General features: G+C 47.0%; 1 protein-coding gene and 1 long non-coding RNA gene across 4 annotated transcripts in view; one reads left to right on the top strand and one right to left on the bottom strand.

Annotated features, from left to right (window-relative positions):
* SNX29 (sorting nexin 29) overlaps positions 1 to 23,565 on the bottom strand; it is a 478,644-nt gene extending 455,079 nt beyond the window's left edge. Inside the window, exons 1-3 of one of the 3 annotated variants that reach the window (XM_082714096.1) lie at positions 23,438 to 23,565; positions 4,138 to 4,202; positions 2,037 to 2,089 (exon numbers count right to left, since the gene is read on the bottom strand). In XM_082714096.1, coding sequence (XP_082570222.1) covers positions 2,037 to 2,089; positions 4,138 to 4,202; positions 23,438 to 23,444 — 125 coding nt within the window. In that variant the 5' untranslated portion in view covers positions 23,445 to 23,565. The remainder of the gene's footprint in view (positions 1 to 2,036; positions 2,090 to 4,137; positions 4,203 to 23,437) is intronic. The other 2 variants (XM_082714098.1, XM_082714097.1) reach the window with 2 other exon arrangements.
* An 18-nt stretch (positions 23,566 to 23,583) lies between these two features.
* On the top strand, positions 23,584 to 26,065 carry LOC309854692. The gene is made up of 3 exons (XR_014306354.1): positions 23,584 to 24,012; positions 24,773 to 25,797; positions 26,002 to 26,065. It is a non-coding gene; the product is annotated as an uncharacterized lncRNA (long non-coding RNA).
* Positions 26,066 to 26,357: the final 292 nt, after the last annotated feature.

The raw sequence follows: 26,357 nt of genomic DNA on the forward strand, positions 1-26,357 counted from the left end.
AGCTCCTATTGAAGAAATTAACTTTTTAACTTCTACTATAAAACATATCGCTGCACCCAATAAAAATATTAGTAGTAAATTCCATTATATAAAAACACATTAATCTAACACTTAGAGATGGATTCTCTCTCTCAGGAAAAGAACTGGACAATCATGGGGGAAAAAAAAGTGAGGAAGAAGTCCTAAATGCACACACCCACACACATCCACACGGATGCACACGCGCACACACTCACACGCTCATGCACGTGCACACAGCTGTCTTGGACGGGATGGAACGCTACATTATTGATTAGTAAGGCTCCCAGATAATTCTGATGCAGGGGGACCTTGCATCCCCAAATCAGGACCCCTGTGCTGACCAGGGCCGGGCCCCAGAGTGGCGCCTCGGGAGAATCTGATGCAATAAACAGACTCGAGAGCTGACGCCACAAGGATGTGCTGAGAAGCAAACGTGTGACTGGCATGAAATGTCCATGCAAAATGCTGAGAGTTACACACCAGAGGAGTTGCCTTTCTGCCCTCAGGGCTCAAACCTCATGGTGGCTCAGATATTTAAACACCTGACCATGGCACGAAGCAATGCTCACATTCACCGGGACAGTGAGTCTTTCCTGAGCACCTTCTCCATGCTTCCAGACACCAGGGGTACTGCCGCGATTAGGTCAGCAAACATCCCTGTCCGCAGAGAGCTGACATTATGACACAGAGAGGCAGAAATCAACAAAATAAAAAAGCCTAACAGTCTGCTGTTGGTGCTAAGTGTTAGGGAGAAGAACTAGAGGGAAAAAGAGACAGAATAAAGGAGGGGTAGAATTTTAAGTCTGCACCAGTTCAAACAGTCCCAGCAGCTTCTATTAACATGTAGCACTCCGGGCTTTGCTCGAGGCCGGTCAAGTATGGCAGACTCGGGTCTGAAAGGACAGACAGGGGACTGGCTCTGCTGGGCGGCGGGGGGGCCGTTGGCCAAGCTCCAGGATGAGCCAGATGCTGAGCAAGCGAGTTCCCTTTCTTCCCTTCCTTTGCGGGAACGCTCCTCCTGCCGCCGTGAATCAGGCCGGAATGACTTCACAGAGCAAAGCCTGCGTGTCTCTTACCTTTGCCAAAACATTTCCGGCTCCTCCCAGCCAATGTGAGAAGCTCACGCAATTACATCAGCCCTTCCTGGGTCATGGTCAATGGCGATTTTCAGGACGTTTTTCTTTTTTTAATCATAAAGGAAACACATGATCGCAGTAAAAGATATGAAAAATATCAAAAAGTAGAAGGACTCCCAATATTCTCAACCCCAGGATTACCTCTGTTCACGCTCTGGTGTGTGTTTCACCGGAGTGGTGGTTTAACATCGCAGGCATCACTCTGTATCCACAGAACTTTGTATCTTACTCTTTGCATTTTAACTGCATACATAATTTGTAAATTACCACATAGGCATTTCTCTGCTTAAAACAAATGTTGTATGGATGTCAATTTTATTTATTTATTTATTTATTTATTTATTTTTAAGATTTTATTTATTTATTTGACAGAGAGAGACACAGCGAGAGAGGGAACACAGCAGGGAAAGTGGGAGAGGGAGAGGGAGAAGCAGGCTCCCCGCTGAGCAAGGAGCCCCATGCGGGGCTCGATCCCAGGACCCTGGGATCATGACCAGAGCCAAAGGCAGACGCTGAAGGACTGAGCCCCCCAGCCGCCCCCGACATCAGTGTTAACGGCTACTTAACATGCCATCCTACTGACCCACTTCACTTTATTAACCACCACTTAGATTTCAGAGTTGCCATCGTGATCAATTACCCTGAAAATAACTTTGTGCAGAAAGGTATTTCAGGTAATTCCCTCAGAATGGACTGCTCAAGGGAGGGAGTTATCACCGGAAGCTGCAAACACTCCAGACAGGTAATGCCAGCGTGGGTGTACAGATCCCCCAGACTGAATCACCACACCGCGCGGCTGCAGAAGCAGAACACAGAACTAGTCATGCCCGGCCGCCATCTGGTCTTGACAGTAAATGGTTTTAGAAGGGACGTGTTTACCTGCTGTCGGAATCCGAGGCGATCTCCTTTCTTCCTCCAAAGCGGATCTGGCACTGCATGGAAAAAGAAGCCACTGAGATCAGCAGTTGGGACAGGACACTGAGACATCACACACAGCCCGCACAGACTTTCAGGAGCCTGGGACACACAGGGCCACGAACCCCAGGTGCCCTGGGTGTCAAGCCAAGATGTGAGATGGTGGACAACCCAGCCTTCTAGCTGCTGCTTACAGGAAGCCTTTATCTCCCACACATACAGAGGGGAGCCTTGTGGGAAAACAACACCAACAGGAAAACAAAAGCACACAGCCTTCTGCGAATGATCTAGGAAGCTTCTTCCCTATGTCAGCAGCTGGCTGAACAGAGAGCTCCCAAAGGGACAATTAAAACTTACACAAATCTGTGATGATGGGTGCCTTTGGAAAGGGCCCCAAAGTTGTTATGACTGCGTATAAAATTAAGGCAGCATGATTCAAGCTTCAATCATGTCATCCAGTTGAGCCAAATGACAGTTCACCCAGTGGGTACAGATAAAAGCAAACCATTCTTTCTTCTTTAATTGTGGTAAAAAAAAAAAAAAACAGGTAACATGAAATTCACCCTTTTAACCATTTTTAGTTATATACCATTCAATTCGCAATACTGTATCACCATCAGCAGTAGCCACCACTGTCTTTTAAAGATGTGGCATCTCCTCTGTGGGCGGCAGGCTCACAAGATTCCAGAACTTATTCTCCAAAGAATGAATGAATGAGTGAATGAACGAATGATTTTAATGTATGTGCTGCCGAAGCGAGCACTGAATGAATGATTTTAAATGATACCTATGTCAAAACTCATGGAACTGCATACTTTAGTGTATTTTATTGTATGCCTCAGTCATCCCTCAGGAAGACTGACTTCTACAAGGTCTGTGTGCAACACTTTCATCCCCCCAAATCCTAACAACAACAATAATAACAGCAGCAGCTCCGGGCATGGGCTCCAATGTATTCTGGTTTAATGGCTACATTTGAAGCAGTGCCACTTGCCTCTTCATTTTCTTATTCCATTTCCCACTTCTGGGACAAAGAAATCCATGTGGGCTCTGTACTTAACTGCTGGGCCCTTTAGCTCCTTGAACAAATGCAATCCCCTCGACAGCCCTCTGGAGAGCAGCGACCCGATGACAGAGAAGGGGGATGCCCAGAGAGGCTGGAGGAGCTGGCCCAGGACACACAGCCTTGAGATGAAGCTGGTCCTCGGCTCCGGCTTCACCAGAGCCTGTGTCCTTTCTAGCACACACCACACCAGGATGCCTAGAGGCCCGGGAGACGCCAAGTTCTTAGAGTTCACATCAACACTGGACACGCGTTTCTACAAAACTATTTACCTCCCTATGTGCTGACTGCATACACAGCACTGTCAGTCACGCCCTCCAAAACGTGAGCGACCTAGAATTCCCCGCGCTGGATCCCAGCTCTGCTACTTATTGCCTCCAACTCCTTAAGCAAATGGTTGGCTCTTTCCGAGCTTCAGCTGCTTTGTCCATAAACTGGAAAGAACTGCAGGAACCATCTCACAGGGCAATTGGAAGGATTAGAGGGCAAGCGCTTAGCAGAGAGCCTGGCATGGGACTTCCGCAGGTGCAGTTAATGACGCGTGTCTGGCACACGCAGGCAAGCACACCGAAGTCAGCCTCGTGTCCCAGCTTGCTTCCACACCCAGCCAAAAGCCAGTATCAAAAATCACGTCAAGCAATCAGAGCAGAGCCCCCCTGGAGGAACCACGCGCCCCCGGGCATGGCTTCCTTCCTCCTGAGCATCTCTGTTCTTGTGCCCACAGGGCACTAACTCTAGCCACCACCTCATAGCACAGTTGCTCTAAAACACAACTGTGTGGAAGTGAGACTCTGAAACTGACATCAATGCCCTTCTTAAAGGGACATCACAAAGGACGGAGTCCTCCAAAGGCATCAGAAAGTCAGGACACTCCGAGCCTCGCAGCTCCCAGAAGAAAAGTGGAAGTAGGTTCATGCACATGGGGAAGGGCAGAAAGGACTTGGACATGCACTGCCTGAAAGTGTTACTGGACCTCAAGTCAAATGGGAGCTTTCCTCTTACCTGTTTCACCGCATCCAACAGACGCTCCAGCAGAAACTGTCTTTTCAGGTCATTGTTCTGTGATCCTAAAATGCAACGAGGCTTCATTAGTTCTGTTAGACATAAGCGTTCTGCCAAGACTTCCTGCCACTGTCCCCAACTGGCATCAGCCTCCTCTGTAATGAAGGCGCCAAAAATCTACACCCTTACAGTGAAGTTTGGCCATCTGCCTATCGCTACATCATAGGAAAGCAGCTCAATGCATGTCCCCCACATCTGAAAACTGTGTCCAGAAAGGTCTAACTCAGGGTTTCTCAACCTTGGCGCCACTGACGTTTGGGCCAGATCACTCTCTGTGCTGGGGGCTGCCCTGTGAAGTGCAGGAAGCCTACAGCATCCCTGGCCTCTACCCACCAGACCATGAGCAACACACGCACGTGCACACGCGCGTGTACATACACACACACACACGCACACATGCACACACCCCATAGCTGTGGCTACAGAAATGTCTCCGGATACTGCACAACTGTCCTCTGGGGGACAAAACTGCCCCCAGCTGAGAACCAGCAGTCTGCCTTACCAGGCCGGTTCCCTAGCGTGCCAGGCACTGCCCATCGGCTGACCTCACCGTCCACTCCAGCATCCTTTCCCCATGCCACCTCCCATGATACAAGCTGAAAGGCCTAATTACTCTTCTGTTAGAAGGCTGACCTTAAGAAGTTCTAGCTGACGAGATGTAAGAGAAGGGCACTGGGAGGGCTCAGGGAAAACCATGCCTTCCTGAGTTTAAAAAAAAAAAACAAAAACACGCTAATGGCTTCATTCCTCCTTCCACCCCTCACACCTTCATCATAACCATGGTTGGGGGTGGCGGGGGTGGTGGCCAGAGCAGCACCGTGCAGCCATAAGCAACAGCCCCTGGAAAGGCCAAGAGAACTGCAGAGACACGCCATTTCACTGCTGAGCCAATACTAGAAACCTCCCCCATCTCACAGAGCAAGCAACCCTGTTTGCTCAAACCACTGGACACCAGGCTGTTACTTGCAACCAAAAGCATTCCTAGTCGATACACATGGCACGCACCGAACTTCCATTTGAAACGGTGTGAGGCAGGGACACTTCAGAGCACCAAGCAGAGCGCTCTACAGCTACACCTGAGGGCCAATAGGAGGCCCGGGGACTTCAGTCAACAGAGACACGGCTCTGGACAGAGAACACAGTCATTTCCAAGGAGACTCAATTCAGGAGCACAAGAGCAAACGCCCCACACCACAGGCCCCGAAGGGCCAGCAAGCTGCTTCTCGCTTGGGCAATTTACCGTGGGCTTCACCAGGAAGTCCCAGCAGGGCCTCACCGCAGAGGTGGTGAGTGATTCATCTGAGTTATATCAGGGCCACTCAGTTGAGCACAACAGTGGCCACGTGTGGAGCACATCCTGCACGCCAGGCCCTGAGCGCCCTGCCAGCATCACGTCGTGCCATTTCTACAGTCCCCGGACAAGTGAAGTATTAGGATCCCCACACTGCAGATGGGAACCTGAAGCCCAGAGACGATGGCAAGCGTGTGCACGAACCCACTGGGTATTTATTTGACTTCTACTGTGTGCCAGGCAATGTGCTGAGTGCTGGGGACATGGGAGCGAAATGGTATGGAAGAACCAGCCTCCCAAGGCGCAAAAATCGCACCTGAGTAACCTAAACTGAGATGATGTCAGAGTCATACCAGGAAGAAAAATCAAACAGGGTGATGAGACAGGGAGGAAGGAAGAGGGCCCCACTCACCAGGGCAGTGGTGGAAGGCCTCTCCACACAGGTGACATGTGAGCTGAGACCTTTATAAAGAGAAGGAGCAACCCCGGAAAGGCATGGGAGCCCAGCTTTCCAGGCAGAGCAGATAGCCAGGGCGGATGCCCAGCGGCAGGAACAAGCTTGGCTTCTGGTCTCCCAGGACCAGAAGGAAGTCTGCTGTGACTTGAGCAAAAAGCAAAAATGAGGAAGGAAAGATTAGACAGGCAGACAGGGGCCAGTCACAAAGGGCCTCGTGAATCAAAATAACAGGTTTTGTTCTAATCTGAATATTGTCTGGTGGAACTGTGATCCTTACCCAAGACAGTGCCCCTTGAAAGTCTGTGTGGGGGTCACCCCACAAGTCTCTTGCCTCGCTCCAGGCACACAGATGAAACCAGGGTATAGACATGCCACAGACATACAGTGACAGCAAGTGACTTTCCGAACGCTGTCATTGCTATTTTTCTTGGAAGGGTTTTGAGAAAGGGGGTTTGAGAAAGGCCACTCTGGAGTGTCATTCAGGATGGCTGGAGACTCCCCCCCCCCACCATGCCCAAAGCCCCCCAAACTTCTCCTGATGCCCATAACTATCAGTACGTCCTACTTTTTGGTTCAGCAGGTTTAGCTTCTGCTCTTCTCTTGACACCAGGATGAACAAGTGAGACTTGCTTTCTTCCTTCTTCCAAGCACTGCATCCAACAACGCTACCTGCCCTTGGGCAACGCCAGCTGGAAACCTGACAAGGTTTTTCACCCTGAGATGCTTTGCTATATATATATTTTTTTGATCATAGAAGTTATTTATGTGATAGAATTATTATATGACCCAGCGATTCCAGATATGAGCAGACACCCAAAAGAATTGAAAGCGGGTTCTCAAAGAGATACTGTACGCCCACATTCACAGCAGCATCATTGACAGTAGCTGAGACGGGAAAGCAACCCAAGTGTCGATTGACAGACAGACGGATAAGCAAAATGGGGTCTGTCCACACGATGCACCATTATTATTCAGCCTTCAGAAGGAAGGAAATTCTGCACAATGCCGCATGCATGAGCCTTGAGGACATTAGGCTAAGTGAAATAAGCCAGTGCCCAGAGAGATAAATAATACATGCTTCTACTTGTAAGAAGTAGTCAAAATCAGAGACAGAAATTATGATGGTGTTTTCCGGGGACTGGCGAGAGGGAGGATGGGGAGTTAGTGTTAATGAGGACAGGGTGTCAGTTTTACAGGATGGAAAGAATCAAGGGGATGAGCAGCAATGCGGGCCACACAACAGTGTGAATGTATTGTGTGCCTAAGGTGCTTAAGACGGAGAATTTCGTTATGTGTATTTTACCACAATAAAAAAGTAACTCGTGTAAAAAAGAATAACTCTAAATCAGGAAAACAAGTACAATGAAAATAAAAATCTCAGGGCGCCCAGGGGGCTCAGTCGGTTAAGCGCCGGCCTTCGAATCGAGTCCCGCATCGGGCTCCCTGCCTCTCCCTGTGAGGCTCCCCCCACCCCCGGTTGTGTGCTCTCTCGCTCTTTCTCTCTCACTCTCTCAAATAAGTAAATAAAAACATTTTAAACATTAAAAAAAAAAAAGAAAGAAAGGAAAAATCTCCATCATCTCATTACTGATCAATTTTAGGGCAGTGATTCTCAAACTTTCATATTTACATGAAATCTCTTGGGCTCTTGTTAAAGACAGGTTCTGATTCAGCGGTCTGGGTGGGGCCTGGGGCTAGGTATTTCTCACTAGTTCCCGGATGCTGCTGAAGCTGCTGGTTCCAGGTGCGCCCTCGCACAGCAAGGATTCTGCACCCTACCCTTCCTGATATGCAAGATGATCCCTGATCTTGTCTACAGTATCTTGATCCACTGCTCTTTCTAGATGAGATGTCAGCAGCCTCCCCTGCCTCACCTGGCAAAGCCTCTTGTTGTGGTGGGAAGAAAAGCCTATTCACTACAGAGGAACGATCCGAGGCTGCACAGCCCTCAGCCCTCCACTCACCGTCCCTGGCTGCAGTCCCTCTGCAGGTAAGAAGGGTGCCTGACCTCAGCAGAGGCACCAGGGGCCATCCTGGCCCTAACTGGGGCTTCAGAAAAGGGAGGCTCAAAAGGTGCAGGGAGCACAGGTGGGCGGGGGAGCATGTGCACCCAGCAAGAGGTGCCTGGGAGGCCATGGCCATGAGGAGCAGCGGAAGGAGAACCAGTGGGAAGTCACAAGGCATCATGAGTTGTCGTCCCAGCAAAGCCGCTTGCTGGCCATGTGACAGGGACAGTCACTTCCCTTCTCTGGGCACTGGTTTCTGCATGAGATCATACTCTCCTAGCTCCGCAGTTAGGAACATGGGGCCCCGGTGCAAACAGGCAGGTAGAGCAATCTGTGTTACCAGGGTCCTTCCTGCCTCCTTCCAGTGACCAAGGGGACACGACAGCACCCCTGCTCAATCTCAAATGCTGCAACCACCAGAGGAGAGCAGGGAAGCAATGCCTACCCACTGAGCCTCAACAGTGGGGAAGCCATGAAGTGACTGACATTCCTTGACGTAGGAAACGTGGCTCACATTCACCAGAGCATTGAGGCTCAGCGTGGAGCACCCAAGGCCATTCCCATGGGAAGTACCCAAGGACAGACTCAGTGTCAAGTCCACTAGCTTTAGGCTCGGCCGTCTGCTAAATCTTGCTGGCTCTCCAGCCCTGCAAAAAGCTCCAGTCAAGCCCCACTGCCACTCAGGGATGATTTCTCGGTAATTCTCTGTGAAGGGAAGCCCCAGCCTTCCCGGCCTCTTCCTTTTCCAAAGGCGGCCCTCAGTGCACACTACTGACCACATGTGCCACAACAGGCTTCTTTTGAATTTCTTGTTAGATCACCATCAAAAATGAAAGCAGACGGGCGCCTGGGTGGCTCAGTGGGTTAAAGTCCCTGCCTTCGGCTCAGGTCATGATCCCAGGGTCCTGGGATCGAGCCCCGCATTGGGGGTCTCTGCTCGGCAGGGAGCCTGCTTCCCCCTGCCTCCACCTACTTGTGATCTCTGTCTGTCAAAATAAATAAATAAATAAATAAATAAATAAATAACTTTTTTTTAAATGAAAGCAGAAAATGTAAAAGTGCCCCCCCACCCCCACCCTCGGGGAGCATCCCCAGGGGGCCAAAACCCATCAGAGAAATGCAGTGATCCCCTGCGGCTCTAACTCAGAAGTCACATGTGCGTGTGAATAATTAATCACCCAGCTCACATGCATCCCCGTTGTCTTTCATGTTTAGAATCCTTCGGCTCCTACGTTCCTTTTTACCACAAACATCCAGCCTTCAGTTACCTCCTAAGGAGACGGAGCAGGGGTTAAGAATGGGATAGTCCAGGTTCAAACCCTCACCACCAGCTACGTGACCACCGGCAAGTTACTGACCCCCTCTGTACCTCCTGGGTCTGTTAAATAAGTGAGTGTGGACTGTGCACTTGCAACAGTACCTAGCTTAGACCAAGCACTTTTCACGTGTTATTTTTTATTATTCTTGTTGTGGTTGGCAGCCCTATACACCAGAGATGTAAAATCTCTGGTTCTAAGACATGCTTTCAACTGGCTTTCTCCCTAAAGCACAAGGAAGCTCCCCAGTCCAGGCCTCTGTGCTCGCGGCACTGGGTGGGAAAAGTGAAAAAGGGTCCGTAGCATCTAGGGAGGGGAAAACAAGCAAGATGTACCAGGAACTCTATGTATATTCCTTCTCTAATCCTTGCAACAACCCTGGAGGTCAAAGTGAATGCAGCTGCCACCCACAGAGGTCACTTGGGCCCCTGATCAAGGTCACATATACACTTACACAGTGGTATTTCCCTGCCTCTCTGTAGTGGCAGAAGTGAAGCCAGGGCAGGTGTTTCTCTGGTTGAAGGCTAACCCTTACAATGCACTCACTACGCGAGTGCAAGGAAGGAAAGAAAGGGCAATGTTCTTCGGGCGCCACAGCGTGCCAGGAATTCTGCCCAAGGTCACACGACGAAGCAAACCGTACATCAGAGGCTAAGACCCTGGTCTGTCTGACTCTTAGGCCAATGCTCCCTCCACCACACCATGCTGCCCTTCTTCTGAGGCCAAGGGAGGCTCACTGGAAAAGGGAGAACTTGAGCTATGCTTTAAAAAATGAGAAGGACCAGAACAGGTAAATCCATGCAGATACAACACAACTACTTAATGGAAAAGGGCTCTCCCTCTGGGGGGATGAAAATCTTCTGGAACTAGACAGAGATGGCGGTCCCACAACATTATGAATGTACTAAATGCCACTGAATTTCTCACTTTAAGATGGTTGTTTTACTAACTGTTAATTCTATGACTGAGCAATTATTCATGGTTTTAATAGCATTAAAAACATAAATGGTTTTATGTTATGTTAATTTCACTTCAATTTTTTTTAAAAATGTGTTTATGGGAAGGGCTGCCAGAGGCAAATATTGGCCCAGAGCACATTCCAAGCCAAAGAGACAAGTAGGATTCGCCCTGGGGGGCTGGGAGGTGGACAGGAGGACTCCAGATAGCACCCAGCCCCCAGGCTCAATCCTCTTCCGTATTTCTGATTACATCCTATTTCTGATTACACCCAGACAGTGGGATGCTAAGAGGTCCCTAACTTCTGATCATGGGGCTACTAAGAGGAAACAACGGACACACTCAAATAAGGGGAGTTCAGGGAGGTGTAGTTACGACTGGCCCTAAGAGGGTACAGATAAGTGATTCTCCCCCAGGGTGATTCTGCCCCCACCACGGATTTGGCAACGTCTGCAGATATTTCTGGCACAGCTTGGGAGGGTGCCTCAAGAGGGTGTGAGCAGGGATGCTGCTATGTTTCCGTGAGTGCACAGAACAGGCCCCCAAAATAGAGAATTATCTGGCCCGAAATGTCAGCAGTGCTGCAATTAGAGAATTCTGCCCTAAAGTACATGTGATTATCCCATTTCAGAGATGATAAAACTGAGGTTCTCAGAGGCTAAATAACTTGAACTTCCACAGGTGCTCCGAATCCCATCTCCTCTCCTCTGCTCGAGGACACTCACCAGTAACTGCCCCACCCCGTCCGTTTTTTCTTCTCATCTATGCAATTCTTACAGCACACGAGGATGTCATAATATCTGCCCCAAGTTTACTCAAAGCCACGTCTGCGCGCACATGCCTTTCCCGCTGCAACCCCACTTCTTGGCTGCCCTGGCCAGCTCTGCCTTCACAGGAGCTGCCAGACTCTCCAGGGGAGCCTCCGCTGCTCTGACCGCCTCCCTGGTCTCTGGCCCGGTGCCCTCCTGCCTCCACCGCCTTCATCCTGCACTGACTGATCATCTACAAGCGGCCATGGCATCTGGAAGCACAGGTGGCAGCAAATGGCTTACAGACACTATGTAACAAACACATGATACACTCGATGATGGAAGAGTTTGTTTCCTCCATGCAACCTGCAAAACTGTAGTGAACACTGGGTTGCCACCAAGTCCAAAGTGCAGAGTGGGCTGTCTCAGATGACCTGTATTTCTGTTTTTCACTGAATCAAACCTCTACCTTCAACGTGCCCTAGGACCAGGGTCAGCAAACGTTTTCTGTAAAAAGCCAGACGGTAAATAGTTTAGGCCTTTCAGGTCATAGGGTCCCAACTAATCAACTCTGCTCTCCAATCTCAAAAGCACCCACAAACAATACACTAAGGAATGAGCATTGCTGCTCACAAAAACTGGCCTTGGGCTGGATTCATCCTAGAGGCCATAGTTTGCCGACCACTGCCCTAGCAGAATTAATGAGACAGGGGTTTTACAAACTAAAACAATAGTGTCTGTGCCCGCAGACTTTACGACCACCCGCTATGTAGTAAGACAGTTACATGTTTGGAGATCCCCAGAAGACCATAGACAGACCCACACCTCCACCGTGTTCCCATCTTCCCTCACCCTAGAACCAGGAGCCCACACCGGCGCCTTGCAAGGGACAGATACACCATCAACTTGTGATCGCTGCTGGGGCACCTGGGTGGCTCAGTGGGTTAAAGCCTCTGCCTTCGGCTCAGGTCGTGATCTCAAGGTCATAGGATGGAGCCCTACATCGGGCTCTCTGCTCAGCAGGGAGCCTGCTTCCCTCTCTCCCTGCCTGCCTCTCTGCCTACTTGTGATCTCTCTGTCAAATAAATAAATAAAATCTTAAAAAAAAAAAAAACCAACTTGTGCTATCTGCTAGAATTCATGCTCAGTCCCATCTGCAGGCACAGGATGCTTGGCGCTCTCAGCCCCACGGTGAGTTCAGTGCTGTTGCTCTGTTATGTAACTTCCACCATCTCCCCACCAAAATCCACCACTATTCCAAAGCAGAAGCAAGAGGTGTGGGCAGGAAGCACGGCCTCGCATAGGCCAGAGGCATGTGTAAGACCAAGATCAGACCATCCCCCCTGCTCCACACCCTCACACCTCTAGGATCAGGCGGGAATGGAAAAGCAGGGTGAGGGAGGGACTGAGAGGCCAAGGCAGGTGTCTCTCTAGAAATCTGCTGCTGGGCTCCAGCGGATCACAGCTCACAGCAACACCAGCTAGCGGCTGTCCCATCTTCTGGTTTTTCAAGAGAAGCCAGAAACCCAGACGTTCATGTCAATTAGTTGGCACCTAATTATACTTTTTAGAGCACTGTTTTAGCCAACTCTGCGTGAACCAAATATGACATACCTAGGGGCCAGATCTGCTAAAAGTTTCCTGTCCTGAGGCACACATTAAACCTTTATATCCACCTGTAAGATTGGGTGTGCTGACGGCACCATCGTAACAGTTAAAGGAACTGCAGTCTAGAGACACTGATCACTTGCCCCAGGAACTGCACCCCAACACTCTACCCCAATGCCCAGGCCTGCCAACCTCTACAAGGCCAGGCTAACCTCAGGCAGCCCAACTTACAGGCAGGGACCACATGGCAGAGGGCCACTAAGATGAACCAACCTCCCAGTGGCTGACTCAACTGTCACTTTCTGTGAGAAAACCTCCTGCCACAGGCACAATACGGTGGTCTCTATAGGGCGCTCCCGTGACCCTCCAGCCACATCATGCCCCTAGTATGATCCCTATAGAAAACATATGGGGAATTATAAACCCACGGCTCACGCATATCCTAGATTGTGAGTCTTCTCCAGGGTGGACCAGCATTAACAGCACCGACTCACAGAAGCTCAACAACCGTTGAATCAAGGCTCTGCGGCTAGGTTTCGGGGCTCCCCAAGAGGCTGCTCCAAAGGGAGAGGCCCAGAATGATCAAGGACACAGCAGCTGCCTCGTGCATGCGTGTAATGGGCTGAGTGAGGCAGCAATTTTGTCTGCTCAGCGTTTGCATTCGAACAGATAAAACAGACTCCACTCTTCCCCAAAGTCAAGGCGCTAATTCCCTGTACTCTGGGGTAAAGCTCACAGCTGGGCCAGGACAAAAGGAAAGACTGTCCACCGCCACACAATGGAAAGAGGCAGACTCTGCTTCAAGGCAGATAGATGGCCTCAGGCCATCCAAGTGGCCTCATGAAGTCTAAGATCAAAGACTAAGTCAACAGCATATTCATCAACGGGCAAAGAATTTACTCTGGAGCAGAACTGGGCAAACATTTTCTGTAAAGAACAAATGGTAAATATCGTAGGCTTTGCAAGCCATAAGGTCTCCAACACGGCCACTCAATTCTGCCATTGTAGAGTGAAAGCCACCATAAACAATAGTGTGCCAATAAAACTTTATTCACAAAACAGGTGGCTGGCACAGTTAGCCAATCTCTGCTTAGAAAAAATACTAAAATAGCACCGTGCAAACATTTTGAAGGAGAAGTGTGTCTTCCCTCAAGCCTGGAGAAATGCAAATGATCAACCTACTAGATTAGCTGCCACATGTTATCATTATATAACTATTCAACTCACCAAGGAACATTTAATGCTGGTAGAGCTAGGGGCCAACTCGCACACACCACCACTAACAACACACCAGTGAGGTGGGTTCTGAAAGGCAACATGGCAGTGCAGACAAAAAGCTACCAGAATATCCAAACACCCTCCCGACACCTGGGAAACTAAGCTAGAGGGGAGGAAGGGGGGAAATGAGAAAAGGAATAAGCCCCAACTTCACAGTTTCTCCATCCTCCAGGCACTGAGTAAGGACTCGAAGTCCATCACTTGCTTTCATTTCCACTTTCTGATGAGGGAATTAAGAGTCAGAGAAGCTCAACAACGCGCTCAGGCTCTTGCATGGGGAGTTAAATCCAGGACTGTTGGAGCCCAAACTTTTTCCTCTACACCTCAATGACTGCCGAAACAGGGCATGGTGGGCACACAGACTTTCCCGGTTGTGTTCTGGAACGGGGGTCAGCAAACAAACCAAATCCAAATCCAAACAAACCAAATCCAACCAAATCCAACAGCTGCTGCCTGTTCTCCTAAATAAAGTTTTATTGGAACATAGCTACATCCTTTCACTTACTGATTGCCTATACTGCCTTTATGCTACAACAGGGATGAGTGGTCGGAATGGAGACCAGATGGCCCGCAAAGCAGAAATTATTTACTATCTGCGTCTTTACAGAAAACGTTTGCCAAATTCCATCCCAGGACATTGTAAATGGAATTTACTTTCTCTTCCTACAATGGTATATCCATTTGGTGAAACATTATGCACCCTTTTTAAATAATTGTGACAGAAAGACACATGGATAAATGCTATAATGTAAGTGGAAACACTAATTCAGATGTAGACTCAAGGCAATTATGTAAAATGCATACACACTGAGCAAAGACAGAAGTGGAATACCTAAAAATCTAAATATTTAATGTTCTAGGGAGGTATATTTATAGGGATGTCCCATGTTTTCATAATAATCTTTAATGTCATTTTGGGGTTTTTTCTTTTTTTTTTTTTTTTTTTAAAGATGGGGGAGGAAAGAGCAGATCCCAAAATATGCAGCACAGGCAGGGAAAAATAAGATGCAGTGGGCAAGGTTCCCTCCGGGTAGGAAGCCTGGGAGTCTGGGCCCAACAGGGTGGGGCAAGAAGGACGAGCAGCACCACCAGGTCTCCGGAGGGTTCCGGGATGCACACAGGAAGTCAGGACCTGGGAAAGAGTCCTCACTCCCCCTGAAGGCTTCCAAATGCTACATCCCACACCCAAAACTGACGTTCCACAGCCTCTCCCACCTGAGGGAGAGGCAAGTCCTACCCTTTGCAGCTGTTCAGTAGCAAAACCCAGGAGACACCCTCCCCTCCCTCAGGTCTCTGCTCAATGTCACCTCCCCTGGGAGGCCTCCCCTGATGGCTCCACTCAGAATGACAACAGTCATTCCCCCTTCAGTTCATCCTCTATCCAAACAACAAGCAGTCCGATGCCACCCTTGGGCTCTGGACTGGGCATGCCATCCAGACCTGGCCAACCAGAGCCACAGTGATGGGAGGATGGCCACACAGCCGGCCAGACTGCTGTGAGTCAGCCTCATGACTTCTGCCCGAGCGACTGGGAGAGAGGCCCACCCTCGGCTCAGGGGTTGCTACATTGTAGGATGAGCCCCAGGAGCAGCTGGTTGCCACCTTGCCTCCATGGAGAAGAGGCCGCTGGAGGATGAAGCCAACGGAGACAAAAACAGACTTTCAAACTGGACAGAAACATAGACCTCATGACTCTCTAAGCACCTGAATGCAGCTGAGCCTGAAGACAGCCCTACCCCCAGACATTTCCATTACAAGCCACTTGGAACTCCAATGGTTCTGAAACCAGCTCCCACTCTGCCACATGCAACTGAAGAGTCGTGGCTAACACACCCATCACTCTAACAAAATATTTTTTGGTGCATTTGTTCAATGTGCTTCAACAGACACCGAGGGCACAGCCCTCTGCTAAGTGATACTAGAAGCACCGAACTGTCATTCAGTACATGCTGAATGTTGAACCCTGAATTTCTGGCCAGGCTCTGCTACCACTTGAGTCCTCACTCCTGCTAGCAGCCTCTTAACCTACTACAAACACTGTGAAAGCCAGAGCAACCAAGAATTATCAACACTGTCATGTTACGGCTATTTCAGGGAAATCATCCTAAAGACCTATCAATCTAAAGGAAGGAAAACTACCTTAAACAAACAAACAACAACAACAACAAAAAATGTCACTGCATCACTCCTTTTAATAGGAACCAAAAAAAAAAAAAAAAGGAAAAAAAGGAAGGGAGGAAAATAAGCTAAGTTTCCACAAGTAGAAACGAATCGTTTTAAAATTATACTACATGCAACAATGATGGATTAATAATGGGTTACAGGGTCTGTAAAAGTGATCAATATGAAGACCACATAACAATGTGGCAGTTTTATCCCAAAATGCTAAGGGTAAGAGCAAAACACAAGTTTATATGGTAATGGTACCATGACGTCAGCTCATACCAGTGTTTCTCAACCTTTTTGCTCATTATCTTTCCCACAGGGATCCTTTTTGGACATTTTTGCGATCATCCCCTCCATGAAATTTTAATAACACAAGTATGTTGTGTATCTCTTTACATACTGCACATATACAACATTAAAACATTAAAATTTCTTTCTTCCTCAATAACCAATTTTTGCTCCCACTGAGAATGCACAGCCTATAAGCAAGACGGCGGCAGGATGGAGGACTTTATCTGGAGTTATTGTCCACATTGCCAAAACTTAGAGAAGCCCATAACATCTTGGATTTTGGTTTCATATTTTAAGAGCGCTAAGAACTTGAGTTCTTACTGGTTACAACAAGAAAGCAGGAGAAGTGACGTGAATGAGATTCAGTCCATTGCCACTTACTAGCATAGACGTGGTCAAATATTTGCTGACGGTAGAACACTTACTTCTTACAATCTGCCACAACAGATCAACCCAGTGCCTTCATTAGGGGGGAAAAAGTTGATATCATCACTTTTTCTGCTGTGAATGAAAACCACAAACATTCTTTTCTTCATTCTCTCGCTTCAGCTGATTCTTTATCCCAAACACAAGCTACTGCTAGAAAGGACCTAGTCAATGCCAAAGAGAAAACCATGACTCTCAGCATTCCAGAAAAATAAGATAAAGCTGCTAAAATGTACACCAGGGCGCCTGGGTGGCTCAGTTGTTAAGTGTCCGCCTTTGGCTCAGATCATGACCCCAGAGTCCTGGGATTGAGCCCTGTATTGGGCTCCCTGCTGGGCGGGAAGTCTGCTTCTCCCTCCCTCACTAACCCCCCCCAACCGCCTGTGTTCCCTCTCTCACTGTATCTCTCTCTGTCAAATAAACAAATAAAATCTTTAAATATATATATAAAATATATATTATATATTACATATAAAATCTTTAAATATATTTTTACACATTTGATAATTTTGATTTAATAATTTAATAATAAATTTAAATAAATGTATATTTATGTATTAAATATATTTTACATATATTACATAAATTATATATAAATACAAATGTATTTATAATATATTATATATAATATATGTATTATATATAAATATATGATATAGATTATAAATATATTTATGTTTGTATATAATAAAATAAAATAAAATGTACACAAACATCAGGCCAAAAACAGCAATAAATTACTAAGCCCCAAACCCTGATCTATCAGGCCTCTAGAGCTTAACGGTTCTACAAATTATCTGACCTCTCTGGGCCAAGCTTTCCCGACCCTTGAAACAGGGTTTTTTTTTGTTTGTTTGTTTTTTTAAAAGATTTTATTTATTTATTTGACAGAGAGAAATCACAAGTAGATGGAGAGGCAGGCAGAGAGAGAGAGAGGGAAGCAGGCTCTCTGCTCAGCAGATGCGGGACTCAATCCCAGGACCCTGAGATCACGACCCGAGCCGAAGGCAGCGGCTTAACCCACTGAGCCACCCAGGCGCCCTGAAACAGGGTTTTTAACTTAAAAATTCCTGACAGACTCATTACTGATGGAAGTGAGCATCAAGGACGTTCAGATCTAAAGTCTTAGGAAATACAGTGCTTGAGAATCGTAATCACTTTCCAGCCCTTCAAGTTCTACTTTCTAAGTAAGAGCAAAAACATTACCTGAAATTCATAATTCCTTATCTTACAGAGGCTGGCAATCAAGTATTCCTACCTACTGGATTCTTTACAGAGAAACAAACAAATCATGACAGGGATCACTGCTAAGACAACCACCCACGTGTAGCAAGTATCCTTCCGGCAGATGATTTGTTTACTTCTACGAACATGTACAAATACACAAACACTGTTTCATGTGCATGTTTGAAGGTGCATCAAGGTATATATTTTAGTATAATTCTGCACTCTGCTTCATTTTAGAGAAGGTTAATGTTGAGATATAGCCACAATGATGGGCATAAATCCATCTTATTCCTTTTAACCTCTTTGAGGTTTTTCATCATGTGATCACACCACATATTTACATCATCTCCCCTGTTAATGGTCATCGTAGTTGTTTCTGGCCTCAGGATACTCATTTATCTTGTATATGCATTACCTAGGCATTCCACTTCCTGATTATTTGCACTTAATGCACTTGGCCTTGAAACCATCTGACCTCTGACGACTCAATCATTTTCAACTACAAAATACAGTTGACGCTAACTGCCAGTTTATAGGAAATACAAGAGACTAAGAGACCTGTCAAACCACACCAAAAGGATACCGTCAGCAAAATCCCACAAAGAAACAAACCTATCCTGCAACAACCACGGTGAACGGTTTCCTTCAACAAAAACTGCAAGGGGTAAAAAGAAAGAGATGAAAGGGAAACGTATTAGCTTAAAAAAAAAATGCTTTGTGCCTCAAAGGATACAATCAAGAAAGGAAAAAAAAATGGGAGAAAAGTTTTATAAGTAATATATCTAAGAGACTTATATCCAGAAATTACATAGAATTCTTACAGCTCAACAATAAAAACCCAATTTAAAAATGGACAAAGGTAGGGATATTGGGGAAGGTATGTGCTATGGTGAGTGCTGTGAAGTGTGTAAACCTGGCCATTCACAGACCTGTACCCCTGTAATAATACACTGTATGTTAAATAAATACCTGTAATAATACATATACATATAAATATAATATATATTATATATAATACATATACATATAAATATACCTGTAATAATACACTATATGTTAAATAAATAAATAAATAAATAAAATTTTAAAGTGATATGTTGGTTAACTGAACATAATGAAAAAATAAAAACTTTTTTAAAACATTAAAAAAATGGATAAAGGATCTGAACAAACATTTCTCCAAAGAAGCTAAACACAGCCAATAAACACATGAAAAGATTCTTAACATCACTAATCATTAAGGAAATGCAAATCAAAACCACAAAATGGTTGTATCTCACCATTGCACTAGAATGGCTATAATCAAAAAGGCTGTTGACAAGAATGTGAAGAAACCAGAACTTTCATACTTCATACAGTGCTGGTGGGAATGGAATATGGTGCAGCCACTTCAGCAAACTGTCTGACAGTTCCTCAAACAGAGCCAGCAATTCTACTCTTAGATATCGACCCGAGAGAAATAAAAACACAGTTCCACACAGACACTTGTCTGTGAATGTTCCCAGCAGCATTATACAGAAGAGCCAAAACGTGCAAACAAGTCAAATGTCCATCAACCATTAACAGTGGTTAAACAAAATGTAGAATATGCATACAATGAAACGGTATTCCAAAAAAAAGGAATGAACTATAGTTACATGCTACAGTATGATGAAGCTTAGAAGCACAATACTCAGTGAAAAGAGCCAGATGCAAAAGACTATGTACTGTATGATTCAATCTATATGAAATATTCCAAACCGATCAATGCAAGATAGAGTAGACTGGTGGTTGCCTGGGGCTAAGAGGAGGGAGAATGAGGAACCACTGCTAACTGGTACAGGGGTTTCTTTTTGGACTAACAAAAACGTTCTAAAACTGATTATGGTGATATGTGCACAACTCTGTGAATATACTAAACACTAAAAAATAACAAACTAAAAAAGAGAGAGGACTAAAAAACTTAAAAAGCAAACCAATTTGCATTGTTTCAACCTTATTTAGATCCTGAGTCTAAAAAACACACTATAAAATTATAAGGCAATTATGGAAATTTGAACATTTAATACCTGATGATATTAATGAACTACTGCTAATTTCTGAGAAGCATAATAATGAAATTGAGCTATTTTTTAAGAGTCCTTATCTTTTAGAGATACATATTAAAATATTTACAGATGAAAGGATACAATGTCTAGGATTTGCTTCAAAATAAACTTGGAGGGCACTGGATGGTTCAGTGGGTTAAGCCTCTGCCTTCGGCTCAGGTCGTGATCCCAGAGCCCTACATCAGGCTCTCTGCTCTGCAGGAAGCCTGCTTCCCCTTCTCTCTCTCTGCCTGCCTACCTACTTGTCATCTCTGTCTGTCAAATAAATAAATAAAATCTAAAAAAAAAAATTGTTTAAAAATAAATTCGGGACAGAGATAAGAAAGATAGTTATATAGGGGACGGTCATGAGATGGTAAATGCTCACTAGACTATTCTCTCCACTTTGGAGACGTCTGAAATCTTCTATTGAAAAAAAGTGCAGAGGAAAGAGAGGAAATACTTCCATGCAACATTACTGTATTGTGTGCTGATCATCAATCCCAAGGGTGGGAAGACCCTGTTTCAACTGTATTAAGACACATGAAGGCGGTAATTGGAGGAAAAAGTTTAAAAAGCACAAACTTCCAAGTTATAAAATAAATAAGCACTAGCAATGTCACATACAACATGATGACTAACACAGGAGTTAAGAGAATAAATCCTAAAAAGTCTCATCACAAAGAAAAAAACTTACATTCCTTTCTTCTTTCTTTCCTTTTTATTGCATCCATAGAGGATGGATGTTAGCTGGGCCTTTTGTGGGAATCCTTTCACAGTATATGTCAATCATGCTGTTCACCTTAAACTTACACAGTGATGCATGTCAATTACTTCTCAATAAAACTAGGGGGAAGAAAAAACTGAAAATACCCTGGACCTCCCTTCTGTCCTCAGCAATCACTTTTTCTGCCTCAATTACAGACTTTCCAAAAGAAGGCTTTCGTCCTGAATGCTTTTTCCTAAAAAAGCCATCTGTTGGTTTCCTTTCATAATGATTTTTTTATAATGATTTTTTAAGTCAAATTTTAATATTTTGTTATTGTTGGTATGGAGTTGGTTCTGGAGGCAGGCGGTGATCAATTTCCCTTGGCTTGTCAATTTCACTTCTTCCTAAGATCAAGGCAGGAGAATGGTCCAGAACCTTGAGCTTGAGGCAGAGTCTCCTTGGTCATATTAAAAAGCAAAAGGTTTTCCCTAGGAGACTCTTAACTATAGGAAACAAACTGAGGGTTGCCAAAGCAGGTGGGGGGTGGGGGGTTAAGGAAGGCACTTCATAGGGGCACCTGGGTGGCTCAGTGGGTTAAAGCCTCTGCCTTGAGCTCAGGTCCTGATCCCAGGGTCTTGGGATCGAGCCCAGCATGGGGCTCTCTGCTCAAGAGCCAGCCTGCTTCCCCTTCTCTCTCTGCCTGCCTCTCTGTCAAATAAATAAACAAAATCTTTAAAAAAAAAAAAAAAAAAGGAAGGCACTTCATAGAATGAGCATTGGGTGTGATATGCAATCACTAAACTCTACTTCTGAAACTAATAATTCACTATATGCTAATTAACTGAATTTAAATAATTTTTAAAAAATAAAAGCAAGGAATTTTCTAGGCATACTTAGCCCCAACCCTTGTCCCAGAGCTAAGTCAGAAAACAAACCCACCTGAGCCCCAATACTTAGGAAACAGCAACTGGTCTAAGTCCCTATGTACATACCATGTAAAAATCACAGTACCAAGAGCTTTACCTAAATAAAGTTATTTATTCACTGCAATAAGCCTAGGTGACAGGTACGACTATTTACCCCCACTTTGCTGGGATTTCCAGAATGGCCAAGTAACTCACTCCGTATCACATAGTTTTATAGAGCAGAGTTAGGATCTGAACTCAGGCTGTCTGGCTCCAGGCCTGCACTTCAACCAGGCTGTAGGACCTTCTGGGTGGAAACCAGCTCATTACCTCTTTGTTGCAGGATCACTAATGTTCAAGGACCAGAAATTTAATTAGGCCAAAAATCATGTGCTCGGACAACAGAAACTGGACTATCTCCCAGGAAACCCCCCTCCCAACTCCTTCATTAGGACCAACAAGTTCACAAAATTTGCTCTTTGAACATCAAAACAAAAGGCGCATGACTTGTAAATTAAAAAAAAAAAAAAAAATCCATGGAGATAACTCGAAAGTTAAAAATTAAGAGAGACACAGCCCCTTCGCCTTGCCCTCCCGCTCCTCCTCAACTTCCAGAAACGCCTGGGTGAAAGGCGAGGGCCTAGGGAGCTGGATGCAAGGACTCCTCAGAGGCTACTCCACAGTTAAGAGGAAAGCAGGCAGGGTGAGGGTAGGCGGGTGTTCCTAAGGAAATCTAGATCCCAGTCAGGGCTGGCTGCGAGGCTTCCCGGAGTCCCTCTGCACACACACAACATCCAGGAATGACTTAGCACCAAAACACCCGTAGATCGCTTCAGAGAAGGGCTGAGAATACACGTCCAAGTTTGGGGACTAAACTTCAGAAACACTGAGCACAAGCTGTCCACACCCACCTCCCTCCTACTCCCGGCCTCCCCCCCCCACAAAGACCACACCCCTCCCGGAGGGCGGGAGGAGGGTGGGCCGGGGAGGGCCACGCGATGGTCCCCAGATGGGATCCGTAGGGAACAAGGAGGGAAGGGGTGCGGTACTGGACGAAGGAGACCTCGAATGAGCTAGGGAAAGAACTGAAAGGAGCGGGAGTAGGAAAAAAAAAAGGACCAAAATGTTAAGAAGCAGTGACCAGAGAGGGACACTGCGAGCGTAACTGGGAACCACTGGTGACTGGCACAGCAAAGCACCGGGGGACAGGGCACGAGGGAATGGGAGGGGCGGGGAAGACAAAGAGGCTGGAGAACCCACCGTCCTCTGGGGACCGAGAGCCACGGGGGGCACGGGGTTCAGGGGTCAGCCAACTCGGAGTGTCCAGAGACGACACCCTGCCCGTGTGCAGGCTGGAGCGACTGCACACCAGAGGCCTGGGAAATGGGGATGACAGCGGAGCTGGGGGGCCCGGAACTGGACCTGGGTCTGGGGTTGGGGGGGGGGGTCCCTGAGTTAAGAGGGACTGAGAGCCGGGAGGTCTGAGGACGCGGAGACTGGTGACCGGGCGAGGGGGGTCAGAGGACTGGGAGAGACTGGGGGGTCTGCGGACAGGTGTCCAGGAGCCGGTGGGAAGCGGTGGACAGGACGCAGGGGACGGGGAGTGCCTGGACTCGGGACGCCAGAGAAGTGCAGGTGACCGGGGGGCAGGCTCCCGCGCGTCCGGGGGTCTGCGAGAGACGCGACCGGGGTCTGCGAGCGAGCGGGACTCGGGGGCCGGAGTGTGCAGTTGGAGCGGCGGGAGCCGGGGCAGCCGGGCCGGGTGACAGCGGCAAAGCCGCCACTCACCGCTCATGGTGCCGCTCCCGGGCCGGTGCCTGCGCCGCGCCGCCGCCACTGCCGCCACTGCCGCCGCCGGGCTCCAGACAGGCCGGGAGACAGCGCGCCGCCCCGCCCGCCCGCCTCGCCCCGCCCCGGAAGTGGAGCGCCGCCGCCACGGACCCGCCCCCCGACCCGGAAGGTAAACAGGGGCGCCGGCGCGGCAGGGTCCTGGCAGGACGGAGACCCTCGCGGGGCGGGTGGGCTCGGCTTGGGCGGGACCGAACTGGACGTTTCTGTGCCCTCCTGGGTCCACAGCTGTATTGGGGAGGCCGTGAACAGGCCGCGAGAAATGAGTCGACACCGTTCCAGAGAGCAGCAGGAGCTGAGAAGAGAAATAAAAAAGGGTAATGGACCAAAGCGTGGAAACCGGAGAGATGGACAGTACCGGTGGGCGCCCCGAAGAACCTAAGAAGACGATCTTTGAGCCGAGACCTGGACCATGGCTGGGAGACGGGCCCGGGAAGATGCGCAGGAACGACGTGCCAGAAGGATCACCAAGGGCAAAGGCCCTTGCCTCAGGGCTTGACGGAGCCAGAGGGAGGGTGAGAGAGGGGAGGTGGGAGAGCTGGGTGGAGGGCCCTGTGGGCCTGGTGAGGGTGGTGGGGTAAGGGAATGGGAAGCCATTGCAAGAATTTATTTATTTATTTATTTTAAGATTTATTGATTTATTTATTTGACAGAGAGAGAGATCACAAGTAGGCAGAGAGGCAGGCAGAGAGAGAGGAGGAAGCAGGCTCCCCGCTGAGAAGAGAGCCCGATGCGCTGAGCAGAGAGCCCGATGCGGGCCTCTATCCCAGGACCCTGGGACCGTGACCAGAGCTGAAGGCAGAGGCTTCAACCCACTGAGCCACCCAGGCGCCCCATTGCAAGAATTTAAACAGAGGAATGAGACGATCTGAATTAGCTCTTAAGACCGTCACTCGTCCTGGGTTCAGAATGAATTGTAGTGGGGCAGGGTGGAGAAAGGACACCTGGTTAGGGAGCCATTGCAGTCAGTTTCCCAACAAGACTTATGTTTGGGGCTAGGGGGGTGGCGTTAGAGATGAAGGTGGATGGATGATGTGCCAACCTGTGTTCATAATAGGAAGCTGAGATTACTATCCCACTTTCTACATGGGGGAAAGGGGACCCAGAAAGGTTGAAAGGGCATTTTGCCTGCATGAGTAAAAAAAAATACATTTTACGTCACAACCCAGTATACCCATGCATATATTTAAGGAGATGTTTAACAAAACAATTCCATGGGTAATGTACTCTCTTCCATTTTTCTTTCTTCCTTTTTTTTTCTTTGTGCTGAGACAGTTGATTGATCCAGGTAATAATTCTTGATCGGCAGTCAAAAACAGTGAATTGAGGAACAGGTCCCACAGGGAAATGGAGCCAGAATTCCAGCCCAGTTTTGTGTGACCCACAGTCCCATGGTCTTCCTAGTACACTGCCTCTCAACACGCAACCTCTGGGCCCCTGGGAATGTATCTTTTGGATTCAGCAGAAGTCAAGAGCTCTTTGGAAAAGCTTGCCGTGCAGCGTTATTTATGAGACCGAAGGAGTGGACAGCACCCCAGCCCAACTACAGAAAAAGAGCTGAGCAAATCGTTGCTCACTTCACAAGGAATCTCCTGTAATAGTTGAAAATGCTAATGATGAAGATGGAAACATGGAGAAAGACGAATGATAATGCATTAAGTACAAAAAAAAAAAAAAAAGAAGTCCCATGCAAAACGGTCTGTATGCTATGATTACAATCGTGTCAAAACATGGCCATGTGTATGGACCGAGAGAATGGAGAGATGAAAGTATTTGTGTGTTTAGCTGGTGGGATTTCTTTGCCATTTTCAAAATTATACTCTCTAGTTGTTGTTTATTTGTTACTTCAAAGAGTCTATGTGCCTAAATTGACGTCCCAGCCTCTCCCACCCAGAAGCCTAGTTTAGATCCTCCTGCCTTGTGACCCTTGGTGGAATATCACACACCTGCTTCATGGAGTTGTTGCGAGAATAATGTGTTCTACCTTTTTGTACGTCCTATGGCCCTTGAGGCAAGATAAATGGAGTGTTGTGAGCTTGTTTTACCTATTCTACTCCTAACCAGAGTAGGAAACACTCTAATTCCTTTCCTCTGAGATTTTCGCCAGGTCCTCAAAGAACAAGAATCAAAAGCTTAAAGTCTACAGCTCTTGTTAGCCTTAAAAAACTAAACTTTTTCGTTTAGTTTGGAGGAGGAGAGGAGATGCTAGTGGAGGGAAGGAGAGAAGGAAGAGGGTATGTGAGAAGCTAGGGGCAGTATTCCATATGCTGTTTCTGTAACAGCCATAGAACAAGAAAGGAGTGGGACGCCTGGGTGGCTCAGTTGGTTGGACGACTGCCTTCAGCTCAGGTCATGATCCCAGAGTCCCGGGATCGAGTCCCACATCGGGCTCCCAGCTCCATGGGGAGTCTGTTTCGCTCTCTGACCTTCTCCTCGCTCATGCTCTCTCTCACTGTCTCTCTCTCAAATAAATTTTTGGAAAAAAAAAAAAAAGAACAAGAAAGGAGTGTGTGTCTGCTTTCAGACTACAATTCAAGAGGATTAATAAAAATCATTACAGCAATGTAACTCAAAGTATTTATTATGAACCAGATACTTTCATGAAAAAATTTATATATATATATATATGCATATATATATATATATATATATATACATACACGTGTATGTATGCAAATGGTTGTGTCTGTGTGTGTTCATTTAATCCTTAAAATAAACTTATAAGTAGATACTATTATTCCCATTCTACAGGTTGGGAAACTGAGGTACAAGTGGTTAAGTAACTCTCACAGTCACCCGAAGTGTCTAGTACAAAGTCTTCTAGTACAAAGCCAAGATTCAAGTCCAAGCAATCTGGCTC

This window comes from Mustela nivalis (assembly GCF_964662115.1).
Source record: "Mustela nivalis genome assembly, chromosome: 19".
NCBI lineage: Eukaryota > Metazoa > Chordata > Mammalia > Carnivora > Mustelidae > Mustela > Mustela nivalis.